Raw genomic sequence first — 16,346 nt, forward strand, 5'->3', positions numbered from 1 at the left:
GAGAGGTAATGTCATAAAATCTAATATCTAACCAACCCAAATGATTTTCTCATATTAAACTGATCATTTAATGTGGGAGAATAAACGGGAACAAGGGTTAGAATTTAGACATGTACTGATGGATCTTTCTCAACACGAAGCCAAGGTTAAAGGGGTCCAAATGAGAGATGGTATGTTAAAGAGCATTGCTATCTAATGGAGCTTAAAGACCTTAGCTTCATTAAAGACCTCCAAAAGTTAGTGTTAAAAAGTCATTTGACCTGATTAGGCAAGCTAGGGCTGACCTTGAGTAGGAACCCTGCCCAAGCATGAGGTGCTTATCGTCTTGCTAACTAAAGTGATTAAAATGTTTGTGGAAACCTTGCCCAAAGCTTGAGGTGATTTTTATGCTTAAAATGACTAAGATTCTTGAAGTGTTCAATTCAAAGATAAACTCTCAAGAGGCATCAATGGTTTCCATGCTTGATTGACTAAGTGCTTGAAGTATTCAAATTTAAACCAAATGACTTAAGAAGCATAAAAGACACATGTTCAAATGATACTCCACATGTGGCCATCATGATGTGCTTGAATCCTATTGGATAGGTTTTAAAGGAGTCCAATGAGAATTTAGATGCATAAAATAATTAAGCTCTTTTTCTCAACGAGGAAAAAGAGGACACATGTCCAAATGAGATAATTAAATAATACGAGAGAGAGAGAGAGAGAGAGAGAGAGAGAGAGAGAGAGAGGTGTGGACCAAGAATGAGAGGGGGGTATACTCTCCCACACACACACACACACACACACACACACACACATTCTCTCATTGTGTAGAGTGCAAAGTGCAAGAGCTCCATCTCCTTCTCCAAGTTTGTTGAGAGGTGGAGAGCCTACACCAACACTCTTGGCTATGGAATGCAAATCCAACCAAGAGCCATGCTTCAATGCTTAAGCTTGCCATCTTCTTCGTCTTCATTATTATGCTATTATACTATGCTAAGAAAGAAGAGTGATGATAAGTGAGGAATTATTTCTTTCTCCTATGAACGACTCTTCTTCCTCTTCCCTACCCTCATTCCCCGCTAGCTCTCTCCACCTTCGAAGGTGTTTGAGTCCTTGGGACTAAGGCTTGGGATTATTAATGCTTTTTGCAAAGTTTATGCTATGCTTATGATGCATGAAGCTTTCCATCTTCATTGCATCACCTAGCTCACAAGGAACACAAAGATTGTATTGTATCAAATCTCTCTTGATGGGAGAATCCATAATACAAACGCCTTTTGGAGGGGAGACCAGCTCCAAATCCAGTCCTCAACTATTGTCATGTTCTCTAATACTCTCTCTCTTGCAAAAGACTTATTCATGCCAAGTTAATTAAGTACTATGATTATGTTGCTACTATCAATTAAGTTCACCCTGTATGTTCTCAAAGTAATCTCACAAAAATGCTCACTCTAATTCTCCTAATTCCGCTATTCTCAAAGTTCATAGGCCATTTCCATTACAGAGGGTCTCATCAAGAGGCCTCCTAAGCTCTCTCTCCTCTTAGAGAGGAAGCAAAATCCTATAAGCATGAAGTTGTTGAGTAACTTTGGCTTGCAAAGCAGGGTTACCCATAGCTTGCTGCAACCTAGTAACAAGATAATTGATAAACATGGGGGCGTCATTATTAGCACCTTCATGTGTAAAATCAAAGTTATCAATGTTCATTCTACTCTCTTGGTTATTGTCAGCCATGTTAATTACACTTATGTATAGAATACTTTGTGCTTTGCTACCCTAAAAAACTTTAGTCGCTACTCTTCTTATCTTTGAAAATCAGCTCTCAAACAACAACACCTGTGGTTTAGACATTGTTGGTTGCAAAGACTAGTGGAGAGGGTCTAACATTGCTCGGTTGATTATGATTCCTATTGAGCTTGCTCGTAGCTCAATAGTGGTAAAGCCAAAGGCAAGCCCCGAGAGGCTCCATTATTAAGACTATAGTTTCCAATGGTGTACCCCGAACTAAGTCCTTCTCAACCAAGATAATAGATTCATGTCCCACTTACCCTATTGAAATTAATAGGCCCAACCTTTCATGAACAACTTAAGGGCCTCTCTTCTTAAGCAAGAAAAGAGAAACCAATAGCTCTGATATCAATGTAATGGAAATGGCCTATGATATCAATAGCTCTGATATCAATGTAATGGAAATGGCCTATGAACTTTGAGGATAGCAGAACTAGGAGAAGTAAAGAGAGCATTTTTGTGAGACTACTTTAAGAACATAAAGGGTGAACTTAATTGATGGTAGCAACATAATCATAGTACTTAATTAACTTGGCATGGACAATAATATTGCAAGAGAGAGAGTTTAGAGAACTTGACAACAATTGAGGACCGGATTTATATGGAGCCGGTCCCCCCTCCAATAGGCTTTTGTATTATAGGTTCTCCCATCAAGAGAGACTTGGTACAATACAATCTTTGTGTTCCTTGTGACCTAGGTGATGTAATGAAGATGGAAAGCTTCATGCATCACGAGCATAACATAGACTTTGCAAAAAACATTAACTATCCCAAGGCCTCAAACACCTTCAAAGGTAGTGGGGAATGAGGGTAGGGACGAAGAAGAAAAAACATTCATAGGAGAAAGAGATAGTTCCTCACTTATCATCACTCTTCTTGCTAGCATATATAATAGCATAGTAATGAAGATGGAGAAAATGGCAAGCTTAAGCATTGAAACATGGCTCTTGGTTGGATTTGCATTCCATAGCCAAAAATGTTGGCGTAGGCTCTCAACTTGTCTATTAGCTTGGAGAAGGAGTTGGAGCTCTTGCACTTTGCACTTCACACAATGAGAGAGAGAGAGAGAGAGAGAGAGTATATCCTGCAAGCATGTCCCCTCCTTGCTTGGTCCGACCCCCTCTTCTAGCTCTAGATGAAAGCTCATTGCCTTTCCAAGCCTAGCCAATCACAAGCTGGGTGCATATCAAGCAACAAGGGTAGCCCTGGGACAAGTGTCTCCCTTTCCCCTTTGAGAGAGAGGACTCATAAATGAAAAAATAAATAATTAATTAACTAAATTATAATTGGACCTCTCTAGGAACCATCCAGTAGGCTTTGAACACTCCTTGAGGGCAACCTAGCTAGGGGCTTGACATGTGTCCTACTTGCCTCTTGAGCACCCCTTGAGCAAGGGGTGCCCTTTGGGAGAGAGAGAGGTCAAGCAACCACCACCCCTACCTGAATGTCTCACCCCCTCCTTGTAGGGATATTTGTTGACTTTTGTGACACCTCAAACCCCTCAACCCTGGGCCCGCCACAAGCTCAGTCCTTAAGCCCCTCAAGCTTGGGCCGGGTTCCCACCTCAAGTACAACCGTAGCACCTCGAGCATGACAAGCACCTCAAACATCTCAGTCATAAAGTACCTCAAGCATCTCAGTCATCAGGCACCTCATGACCCAAGGAGAGTAGGAAACCCTTCCTAGGCCAAAAGCTAAACCCAAAAGGAAAAGGGAGAAAATTGCAAATCCCATAGAGCATCAATTTCATATGTAAAGCCTTCTAAAGCTTCTAAAAAATGATGAAGGCACAATTGGCATTTCCTTCAACTGTAAAGGGTTAACTGACCCTATCAGGTCTCTTTGCATTAAGGAATGGTTGGTAGATTACTAATCTTCAACCCGATTTCAAGTGCTTGCAGAAACTCAAAGCTAAAGGGTTTTCTCTAGAGGTTAATCTTCAAAAAATCAGTAGAAACTCGTAAGCACAAGTATATATTCTAACCCTTCTTTTGGTCTATTCTCCCACATTATGATCAATTTAATATGAGAAAATAATTTGGGTTGGTTAGATATTAGATTTTACGACACTAAAAGATTTGTATGATGAACCTAATGTTGGGATAGTCTTCTCATTGAAATCCCTGGCTGCATTTGCTATTCAGAGCATTAAAGATGTTTCTTCCATCCCCCTCTATGTAATTCAAAGAACCCTCCCTTGGAACCTATGGAGAGCCTTTCTTCTCTCCCTTTACTCTAGAGAGAGAGAATGGCTATGGCTGCTCAAGCCTACGCCTTTTGTGATCTTTTGATGGGACTGCCTGTTTCCTTACGTTTGAGGCCTTGTAACATTTTTCTTTTTGGCTTTCTTAAATAAGCCTTAGAGAAATGTTGTTGGATTGAAACTTACCTTAAATGTTATTCTGGTTTTAAAGTGTCATAATAATCAATATCTAATTCTCCTAAATGATTTTCTCGTGCTAAACTGATCATTTAATATGGGGAAGTGCCAGGGGAGAAAAAGCTAGAATATTGGTTAAGCTAGCAGACCGGCCACAATAGGGATCCAAACAAGGGAATATAGGGATCCAAAGGGGGGGCCATCTGCAAAAGAGCCATGTGCAACAATGGGCTAAAAAGACCCTAAGGTTCAGCCCATTAAGACTTCCAAAATGCTAAGGTTCCAAAATTCAAAGGTTGTGTCCAAAGGTCAACCCTAGGGGAATTGGATGCTTTGTGTGTGTCCAAAAAAGTCTTTGCACATCCCTACTTGGGAGGGGGCGAGCCTTACATGTAGGGGATGAGAGAGAAATCCACACACACACACACAAGCTCCCTTTACACAAAGGGAATGAGGGACACATGTCAGCTCCCTAGGCTAGATGCCCACAAGGTGTACCCAATTCCTATTGGATGGCCTTGGAGGTGGACCAATGAGAATTAGGCTAGATTAAATCTAGTTTAATTAATTTAAAAACACTTAATAAAAAGAACCAATGAAAATTAAGTCTCCTAGAAGACTATTGGACAGTCTCCCAAGGGGTCCAATGAGCATTCAGGAGCCCAATGGCTTGCCTGATTCCTATTGGCCAGGAGGCAAAGGGGTCCAATGAGAGTTTAGTTGAATTATTAAATTACCTAAAGCTCTCACAAAAGGGGAAAGGGGGACACATGTCAGAAGGCTATCACTTATGCTGCTTAATATTCATTGGCTTGACTTGGGGAGGTCCAATGAGGGTAGAGCAAGAGCAAATAGCAAGAGGGCTCGCCCAAGAGAGAGAGGGGGCTGATTTTTGCAAGGCATTATCACACACACACTCTCACACAGTCTATGTGAGAAGTAAAGAAGACTATCTCTTCCCAAGCTTTAATGGAGAGCTCATCACCTACTCCAAGCTTGTGAGATAGAAGCCTACATCGACATACTCTTGGCATGTGGATGCAAATCCAACCAAGAGCCAAGCTTCAATGCATGCTCATCTCCTCTACCAAGCTAATTACTAAGCTAAGCTATGCTAATATGAGTGATTATGTGAGGAGATGTACATCTTTCTCGTAAGATACTCTTTCTTCCTCTCAATCTACTCTCATACCCTGCTAGCTCTCACCATCTTCGAAGGTGTGCGAGGTCTTGGGTCTCAGACCGGGGATAATTGATGTTGTGTTTGCTAAGTGTTTTGCTTAGTGCATGAAGCTTTCATCTTCATTGCACTAGCTAGTCTTGAAGGAACACAAAGAATTGTATTGTACAATGTCTCTCTTGATGGGAGAAACCATAATAAATGGCTTTTGGAGGGGGGACCGGCTCCATGCAAATCCGGTCCTCAACTATTGTCAATTGCTTAATTTCTCTCTCTTTTGAAAGTATTGTTCATGCTATCTAACTAGGTGTTATGCTTTTTGTTGCTCTCTCCACCCAAGCACTCTTGTAATTCTCATTAGAAATCTATTCTAATAAAATGCCCACTATGTTCATGCTAATTTCCACTACACACAAGTTTTTAGGCCATTAAATGTTACATAAAGTTGTTGGAATTAGGGTTGCAGAGAAACACACACAGCTTGGAGAAGACGAAGGAAGCTAAAGGCACACAATAGAGAGTGTGTTACTTAGTGTGCAATGGAAAGATTGATAGCCCTAGAGTGATGGGCGTATATACAATGCACGGGGGAAAAAACCTCCTAAAGAGGGAAAAAATGCCCCGGCGGTCCTAGTGTGTTCACACACATCACTACCACATGTATATGGTAACAAATCCCCCCTGGAGTGATGCGGTGAACGAGAGCTGGCACATGAGTAAAGGGAAGTGCCAAGCCCTGAGGACAGGATCAGTCCACAAAGGGGAGTAAGCCCAAAGCTTTGCGGAAAGCTTCAAGCTTCTCACGAGACAATGCCTTTGTGAAAAGATCTGCAAGGTTGTCCTGTGTTGGCACATAAGCCAAGCTGATCTCTCCTGCTGAGAGCCTCTCCCTGACATAGTGGTAATGCACCTCAATGTGCTTTGTGCGAGCATGAAAAACTGGGTTCCTCGCAACTGCCAATGCGCTCTGACTGTCAGTGTAGATAGTGTTGGCAGTGTCCTGTCCAACACCCAAGTCAGCCATAAGGCGTCTGAGCCATACACACTCAACCGTAGCTGTGAAGACTGCCCTGTACTCAGCCTCACAACTCGAAGTGGCCACAGTAGGTTGCTTCTTGCTCAACCATGATATACATGAACTGCCAAGCATGAAACAAAAACCACTTGTGGACACTCGCGTGTCAAAACAACCAGCCCAATCTGAGTCCGAAAAAGCATGTAAGTCTGGCGGCAATGATCCCCCCTTGGGATAAAACAAGCCAAGATGTAAAGTGCCACTAAGGTAGCGGAAAATCCTCTTGATAGCCTGCCAATGCTTAGACCCTGGGCTATGCATAAATCTGCTGACCTGCGAGACTGCAAACTGAATATCTGGCCTCGTGTTGCATACATAAATGAGGCAGCCAACAGCAGTTTGGTAAAGAGTGACATCAGCAGGATCGCCAGCATCATGTAGACTCAACTTCAAACCTGTTTCCATGGGAGTGGCAATAGGTTTGCAATCCTCAAGTCCAAACTGACATAGCAATGTCTCTATGTAACTTTTCTGACACAAGGCAATACCACCATCACACTGCTTAAACTGTATACCCAAGTAATGATGCAACAGCCCCAAATCTTTCATCTTGAAAGTAGCATTCAAATCAGCCTTAAATTCAGCAATATGTCTCTCATTTGGTCCAATGATCAGCAAATCATCAACATAAAGAACCACAATGAGAAATACATCATCCTCACGCTTTACATACAATGTGCTTTCTGTTGGACTGTTACGAAAGCCTCGTTTAACCAAATGAGTGTCAGCTTTCTCATACCAAGCACGAGGAGATTGCTTCAACCCATACAAAGCCTTCTTACATTTGCACACTTTGTCCTCTTGTCCTTTTATGACAAAACCGCGAGGCTGCGTTACATAAACTTCCTCAAATATGTCACCATTCAAGAAAGCAGTAACAATGTCTGATTGATGTACATCCCAACCAAAATGAGCTGCCAATGCACATAGAAAACGCACAGTAGTCATACGACAAGTGGGAACAAAAGTCTCTTCATAATCTATGCCTTTTTGTTGTGCATAACCCTTTGCAACAAGTCGAGCCTTATGGCGATCGATCTCACCATCCGGCTTGCGTTTCAACTTGTAAACCCACTTCGTACCAATGGCCTTTTTGCCAGGAGGCAAATCACATAAAGTCCATGTGTCATTCTCTATAAGTGCATCATATTCTGATTTCATGGCAGCAATCCAATTTTCTGAATTCTGTGCTTCATCAAAAGACAGAGGCTCCTCAACATCATGTAAACTAGACACAGCCAAAGCATAACAATCTGATGCATAAGATGCATGGCGAGAGCCTGAACGAGTACGACTAGATAAAGGTGCATCCAATTTACTGTCACGCAAAGTGTGCACCAGCCATTTTGGCATACCTCTAGCCTGCTCATTTTCAGCCCTTTCCTCATCAAGTACATCATGTACATCTGCATCAGTAATAGGCTGTTCTAAAACATTTTCAGAAACCCCCATAGGCTGTACATTTGCCTCATTGGAACTTACATTCGTATTTCCACCACTGAAAAGAGGCAACAAAGTGTCATAAATGTCCTGTGAGCTTACATTACTGTCTCTAGTACATGACAGCAAGGGTTGAACAGAATCTTCCACAAACACTACATCCCGTGAAACCAAAATACGTTTTGTTTGCGGATGATACAACCTGTAACCTTTGCTTTCAGCACTATAACCAACAAAAATACATTTGACAGCCTTATCATCCAATTTTCTGCGCTGCACTTGTGGCACCAAAGCATATGCCAAACAGCCAAAAACACGCATGTGCTCAATAGAAGGTTTTCTATCATGCCATGCTTCATATGGAGTAATAGACTGCAAAGCTTTCGTAGGACACCTGTTAAGTACATAAGTGGCACACATGATGGCCTCAAGCCAAAAAGAATGCGGCAAAGCTTGACTTTTGACCATACATCGTGCCATTTCCGTTAGTGACCTGTTTTTCCTCTCAGCAACACCATTTTGCTGAGGTGTATAAGGCACTGTACATTGGTGTTTTATCCCACGACTAGCCAGAAATGCATTAAATTCATGAGACATATACTCCCCCCCTCGATCGGAACGGAGGGTGCCCATAGTACATTTTGAGACATTTTCAGCCATAGCCAAAAATTGTTTGAAGCACATAAAAACTTCGGACTTTGCTTTAAGCGGAAATACCCATGCATGCCTGGAGTAATCATCAATGAAAGTCACGAAGTACAGGTAATTGCCCAAGGACGGAGTTTGCATGGGCCCACAAACATCACTATGCACAAGCTGCAACCTGCATGTGGCCCTAACTGAACCATCCTTTGGAAACTTAGAACGCTGCATTTTACCCAGAATACAGCCTTCACAAACATGTTTGATAGGTGCTTCAAGAGGCGGCAAAGAAGCAACCATATCAGATTTTTGCAAACGCAGCAAACTGGCAAAATTCAGATGACCAAAACGTGCATGCCAAAGTTTTGCATCTGAAATAGCCCTTGAATCTGCAACAGCATTTGCAAAATTTTGTCCACACTTGTCATACAAAGTGAGCTTATACAGCCCACGGCACAAAAGCCCAGATGCAACAATTTCATCACCAAAACTGAGATCATGAACTGTACATCTGTCATCCACAAATTTGACTACAAGTCCAAGTCTAGCAAGTGCGGATACAGACAATAGATTCTTCTTGATCCCAGGTACATAAAGTGCATCAACAAGTGTGAAGGAACTGCCATTAGCAGCAGTGAGCACAATCTTTCCAACTCCCTGAACTGGATAAGAGGCGTTGTTGGCACAAGTGACTGAATTCCCATGAGGGACAGACTCGAGAGAGGTAAACAATTCACGATGTGAGGTAATGTGCTTTGTAGCACCACTGTCGAAATACCACACATGTGAATCTGCAGCAACTGACAAGCATGCATCATGGACAGCAGGATTGTAAGTGCACTCTGCGCTAAAAGCCCATTCTGCATCAACATCAGCATCACAATCTCCTTTCACAGAAGACTCAACAATGGCTGCATTTGTAGTGGAACCAGCATTTGCAGTGGAACCACCCTCTTTCTTCTTAGCCTCTTTGGCCTTCAACTTAGGACACGACTTGATCAAGTGATCATTGGCTTTACAATAATGGCAACGCATCTTCTTTTTGCCCTTATCACCAGAATTGCCAGACGAAGTGCTGCCAGCAGAAGCATTAGGAACAGAATTTTTGCCACTCGCAGCAGAACCATAAGAAGTGGCTGCATTACTGTTACCACCCTTTCTTTGAGAAGCAATAAAAGCCTGTTCAACTGCACGCTGCCTAGTCCTGTTTTTTCTAGAAAGTGACTCTTGCAACAGCAATGTGCATAATGCATCAAACTTGACAACTTCAGGATTTCCTTGGGTCATCAGTCTCCAAGTACTAGCAAAAGTCTGGTAGGAATCTGGTAAGGCATCAAGAACAGTCTGCACAAGGGAACTGTCAGAAATGACTTCACCTGCAGAAATGAGTTGCTCATTGATATCCTTGACACTAGCAAGGAAAGTGTCCATATCATCTTCCTCATGCATAATCTTCGACTCTAGCTCTTTACGCAGCAAAGCAATTTTAGCCTCATTGCGGCTTGCATAAAGACCCGCTAGAATATCCCAAGCCTGTTTTGCAGATTTTGCTGAACGGATGTGAGGAATAATGGTGCGCTTCACAGACAACGCAATCAATGCATGAGCCTGCGCATCCTTAACATCCCAACGAGCTTGTTCTGCTGTAGGCAAAACAACTCTAACAGCTGCAATCCTTGCAGCAAGACCTGCAACATCCTCAATATCGCCTACATCTTCAGAACCAGGACGTACATCAATGCCCTGCACAATGTTCCAGACACCTTTTGACACAAGAACGTGTTGCATCATATAAGCCCACATAGGGTAGTTGTCCCCATCCAACCTGTCCTCAGCAGCAAACATCTTGAACACATCTGTGTTGTTGTTGTCAGCCATGGTAAATGCTGCACCTGATGTGAAAACTGCCCGAAAATAGGAGAAATGGAGCGGGAACAACTTGTGCTATATAGCACAAACCGTAGAAGACTATAAGGCACCTGTTATGCAGAAAACGGCACTGACAGAAAATCTGCACAAAATGACGAAATAACCTGTGCAGTACTGCCCGTAGTGGAAACGGAGGCCGAAATGAGCCCAAATCAAAATTCTGAGCAGACCGAGCTCTTCGAGCCCTCCCAAAATATTTGTCGACCTGCGAACGCTTGCCAAAGCTCACTGAAATCGGAGAAAGTGAGCAGGCGTGTGCTGGAGCAGCTGGCGACTAAGCCCGGGAGGACGTGACCTGCTCTGATACCAATTGTTGGAATTAGGGTTGCAGAGAAACACACACAGCTTGGAGAAGACGAAGGAAGCTAAAGGCACACAATAGAGAGTGTGTTACTTAGTGTGCAATGGAAAGATTGATAGCCCTAGAGTGATGGGCGTATATACAATGCACGGGGGAAAAAACCTCCTAAAGAGGGAAAAAATGCCCCGGCGGTCCTAGTGTGTTCACACACATCACTACCACATGTATATGGTAACAAAAGTATTAAACGGATATTTTTATTTCACATTTCATTTTACTTCCTGACATGGCTTGACTTCTCTTGCATTCTATTCTTTTAGACTGATAAAGTGAAGCTTCACCTTGCATAATTTTAGTAAGTTCCACACACACGTACACACACACACACGATATAAATAAGTAAATATATAATATATGTTAATGAGTTTTTATTATACATGTATATTTATTTATTTATTTATCTTTTTATACACACACACACACACATACATATATATATGAATGAGCAAACCATGGTAAAGAGAAGAAAAGTGCAATGATGTCAAAACTTAGTTCAAAAATCTACAAATTCAACAAGTGATAAATCACGAGGCCTGCAAACAACTAGGAAGACAAGACTTTAGTAAAACTTAGGGAAAATTATCAAAATACCGCTCTAATTTGTGAAAATTCCCAAAATACCCTTCAAATTTCAAACATTGCTGCAGGGCTCTAGGCTAGGTAGATTAAAATTGAAACCGAGACAGAATTGCCAGAAAGCGCGTGTGCACACACACGTGTTGATCTGTTGAAGAGTTGTGTTACACACTGTGAGGGTCGATACTGATCTTGAGAGAGAGAGAGAGTAAAGAGCTTAGCAATTTAATGTTATAGACGTCCATAGCATTTTGTTTAGCCTGTAGGGGAGACGCATGGGCGAAGAGTGCATGAGAATGCACAGATTCTGAGGTGTCTTTTGTAAATTGACATGTTCTTGTGAGAGACAGAGAGCACAATCGAGAGAGAGAGAGAGGGAGGGAGAGAGACGACGACGGTTATACAAAGAGCGAGTGCATCTCTTCCTTAGAGTGTGGAAGTTCTCTATCTCTTATTGTCACTGCCCATGCAAGAAGAAACCGCAAAAGAGAGATTAAGGGGGAGAGGGGACTTTTAAGCAGGGAAAAGAAAGCCAATCAGGAAATTGATCCCCCGTGTGTAGCAGGCCCATTACTCCCTAATTACACCACTTTATTATCGCAGGGCAGGGGTGCCCATTTAAGTGTGGATCAGAGGCGAGAGCACTGGTACAGGGGTGGTTATATAGGATCAAGAGCGTCAGCTCCAACAAACTAGTAGAATTAGCATGCAGCTCTGACAAAGCCCAGGTCCCCCCTTCCTAGAATTGGATACTGCGAGACTTTGGAAGTCAAAGGCAACTGCCCCACAATCCATTGGCGTACTCTGCTTATACAACAATTAGATACTACCTGCTATAGAATCTACAGGCTCAGCCTTTGCGTGAATCGTCATGAGGCATGGTCATAGAGTGTAAGATCGAGGTCAGCGTCCGCGCAACATTATAGAAGTAATGATCCAGCTAGAAATGCAGGGTACTACTACAACGACTACCACTGTACCTAGTATCGATAGCAAGTGGTTCGACTGCTATCTTGCTAATAAATTTAACAGTCATTAAAGTATGTCTTCAGTTATAATCATTTGGAGGTTGCTCGCTTCGTCCCCTTCTTCACATACCAAAGACCATACCCACAGTTCTCATGAGGTGGCTCCGTCCACACACGATGTTTTCTCCTCTACGATGAGGCCTTGGATCGGCAGCTATGCCTGCTTTGAGTCTTGACCCGCTCACGAACCATTTACCGCCACATTGCCTAGTGCTCCTGCGTGCACAACTCCATTTGCTGCTAATACTGCTCCTGCTCATGCTTTGCATACGTCCCCTGGCTGCTTCGTGAAACTGAGGGCGGCGATCGACACAAAAAGCATCACATGCACTGGTGCAGTGCAAACTACTCAACACGAGAGAGTGCGAAAGAGAGAGAGAGAATCTCTCCAAATTTATCCGCGCTCATCACCATCACTCTCCTATATTGGCTTCTATCCTTGCTAAGACATCCTCAACCTGCTCATCTGCAGGCGTAGAACCAGAGAGGCACAGACAGGTCGGGATGGCAAGCCTGCTAGAGCTGAGCTGTCGTAAGAAGCACAACAACAAAGCTGCGCAGGCTGACGCTCTCTTCCTGTGTGAGAGAGAGAGAGAGAGAGAGAGAGAGAGAGAGAGAGAGAGAGAGAGAGAGAGAGAGAGAGAGAGAGAGAGAGAGAGAGAGAGAGAGAGAGAGAGAGAGAGAACTACACTTCTCCTTGGACACAAACCCAAGACTCGAGGTGCGAGGGCCTTCTCAGTAGGCACTCTGTGCAAACAAGAGCGTGCCTCATTAGAATCTCCTGCTCCTTCTCCGCCTCGCTCTTTTGCACAACCATGGCTCTGACGGGGGCAATGGCTGCCTTCACACTCGGACGAGCAACAACATGAGCCACCTTCATTCTCGACAAGTGGATGCAAGCATTTCTGCAGGAGCAGAGATTGTCAAGGATGCCATGGTTGTTGATCTCTCTCTCTCTCTCTCTCTCTCTCTCTCTCTCTCTCTCTCTCTCAGCGCAGGGGCGCACGACTTCGTCTCTCTCTCCAAGCACGACGAGGAAGCAGTCGAGGATGCAAGCGTTTCTTCAGGGGCAAAGATTGTCAAGGATGCCATGGCTGCTGCTCGATCTCATCCACCTACCCCCCCCCTCTCTCTCTCTCCTCTACACAGAGGAAGAAGATGGAAAGAGTGGGAGCGGGGAATAGTAATTCACTGAAAAGCGACAGACTCACACACGCCCCAAGTTCATCATTTTTTGGATCTCCTTTGCGCATAATGAGTGTCCACTGTCTCCATCGACCAATAAAGTAATACTAAAAATTGTTTATTTTTAAAAAGTTAACCTCTCCTTTTTTGTTAGCAAAAAGGGCACACATCACTATGACCTTAGCCCTTTGGGTAGGTCAAAAAACTCAAAACTAAACCCACGTTCTTTTCATTAGAGGCAACCCAAAATCTTTAATATTTCAAAACTCAAGACATGTCATCAGTAGAGTTACACACTCTTCGTTTAAATGAGTACCCACTATCTTAATTCAACCAATCAACATTTTGACTTAGCAAAAAATGTTTAAAAATACAACTCAATTATTTTTTCTATTTTAGTCAGCAAAAAGACATTGTATCGCTATAGCCTTTGCCCTTTGGACATGCCAAAAAATTGTTAGTATTGAAGAGGACACTCGATCTCTTAATAAAAGAAACATTCCTTAACATTGCTTCACCTTATATAATTCTAGTTAAACTCAGTCTCATGATTTTGTCACTTTCTTATTGTTTTAGAAAGCCATGGTGACCGTTTCACTTGTTTAATTCGTTTCCTTGTTATCTAATTTTTTAAAAAAAATTTAATTTATGAAAACCTTAGTTATTTGAATGGTTTTCATTTATGGTATGGAAATATGGATCAAGGGACCAAAGGTCCTTACGACAACAACCGGCTCATGCGGGCTGTCCGACTGGATGCAGCCGGTCACCACAGAGAGGAGAGGGAGCTGGCATGCATGACAGGCGGGGAGTAGAGAGAGAGGACAACACTAGTTGCTTCTCCCTCTTTTGCTCCTCATTTTCCAACAGCGTAAACTTGTAAAGCACCAGCTTTAGTGGCGAGCTTGACCGCGAACGTGCGTGCAGCTGCAGGTGCTCTCTCTCTTTCTCTCTCTCTCTCTCTCACACACACACACACACACACACTCACACACAGGCCTCAACTTATCTTGTACCAACGCGCTGACAAGGATCTTTCAATTCTCCCGACTTCGGGCTTGCTGCTCGAACGTTCTCCTCCCAATTGTCATGCGAGCACAGTCTTCCATCCCCTTTTTCGATCCGAAGAATGATCCAGCTTTGATGGCAACCTTCGTTCACCAGATGCATCTTAAAATTTACATCTCATTTTAACCTGTTTGCTAGGGCAGCTTCAATGGCGTCCTTGACGCCTGGGGTACTGCTGAAGCTATTGCAACAGATGAATGGCAATACTAAAGGGTTTGGAGAGGCGCCCTCTCTATTGCAGGTTATAAGCATAGTTCCAGCACTTGCAGGGGCGGACCTATGGCCTAATCATGGCTTCTACTTGCGTGTGTCTGACTCATCTCATGCTATATATGTCTCTCTGGCTGAAGAGGAGGACGATGACCTTATTCTGAGTGACAAGCTGCAGCTCGGACAGTTTATCTATGTGGATAGGCTTGAAGCAGGCTCTCCTCTCCCTCTTCTGCATGGAGTTCAGCCTCTCCCAGGCAGGCATCCTTGCCTTGGTTCACCTGAAGACCTTGTTACGACAGCAATTCCCGCCTTACAAGTCAAATCTCCACCAATCGTTTCATCGGCATTGGAGCAATCACTGTCCATGTCTTCATCCTTCCACCAGAAAGGTGCTCATCCAGGTGAGAAGTTCTCATCTCAAGACCTGTCTTTGCATGAATCTCCTTCCATTTCACATGGACCCTCGCAGCAGGAGTTGCACAGCAGAGGGAGGTTATCCTCTTATTCGGCATCAGAGGATCTCGAATCAGATAGTCCTTCTACAGATGTTTCTAGCAAACCAACAAATTCTACTGTCCCCTCTTCTGTTAATGGAGCGATCACAGCGCCAGAGATGCCTGAAAGGCTCACATATAAAACAGGTGTGGATCCAGGCGGTCCGAATTTGCTTCAGAATGCTCTGGCTCCAGGGTTACCCCAGACCAGGCTTTCTGTTAAAGGGATAGTAGACAAATTAACCCGTCCTAATGCATTTGACAGATCTCATTCTTTTCCCTCGGAAAACCCTGAAGAGGAGATTCGAGAGAGTGTGTCACAGAAGAAGAGCAAGCCTCAGGTATCTGCTTTGAAAGTACTGCAAGAGTCACGGACAGGGGTTTCTTTTTCTCGTTCTTATTCCAGCTCACCTGCTAGCTCACTAGCTCTCTCTCGATCAGTTGACAAAACATTGGAAAGAGCTGGAAGCAATTGCAGCACTCCACCCAAAGAGGAAAGACGAAGCTCATCGAGGAAGTCTGGCTCAATCTTGCAGTCAAAGACTGAAAAAATTGTCAGGGCCTCAGCGTCCAGCGGTCAAAGGATTGGTTCAAAAGACATCTCTACTGCCCTTTCTGTAAGCACAGGGCATAAGTCTAGCTTCAGAGATTTTTCCAAGGCAGCTGAAGCATCTGTTAATGCTGGACAAAAGAACGGTTTGATAGACGTCTCTAGGCGGACTGCCTTGAGTGGGATCCTTACAGCTGCTTCTAGTGCCTCCAAAGTAGGAGACTTGCTCTCTGTAAGTGCCAAGACGTTGAGGCGAAGCTGGGAAGGCTCAGCGGTTGTCAAGGAACTGAAAGAGAAATCAACTCTGAAAGTAGGGACAAAAGCAGAGTCTAAGAACATAACATCAACAGTGGTATGTGGTTGGGGCTTTGTTTGGTTGCTGTGAATGTTGATAAAGAATAGGATTGAGTCTGCATTGGGTTGTTCTACTCCATTGTCCCTTAATTTTTCAG

General features: G+C 43.4%; 1 protein-coding gene across 1 annotated transcript in view; it reads left to right on the forward strand.

The window, feature by feature from the left end:
• Positions 1 to 14,335: 14,335 nt before the first annotated feature.
• The window catches only part of LOC147465460 (protein CORTICAL MICROTUBULE DISORDERING 2-like), a 66,576-nt gene continuing 64,565 nt past the window's right edge, over positions 14,336 to 16,346 (forward strand). The window contains exon 1 of the mRNA XM_086520301.1: positions 14,336 to 16,246. Within this exon, the coding sequence (XP_086376427.1) occupies positions 14,786 to 16,246 (1,461 nt within the window). The 5' untranslated portion in view covers positions 14,336 to 14,785. The remainder of the gene's footprint in view (positions 16,247 to 16,346) is intronic.

The sequence above is a fragment of the Adiantum capillus-veneris genome, chromosome 1 (assembly GCF_014529385.1).
Source record: "Adiantum capillus-veneris isolate H3 chromosome 1, ASM1452938v2, whole genome shotgun sequence".
NCBI classification, from domain to species: domain Eukaryota; kingdom Viridiplantae; phylum Streptophyta; class Polypodiopsida; order Polypodiales; family Pteridaceae; genus Adiantum; species Adiantum capillus-veneris.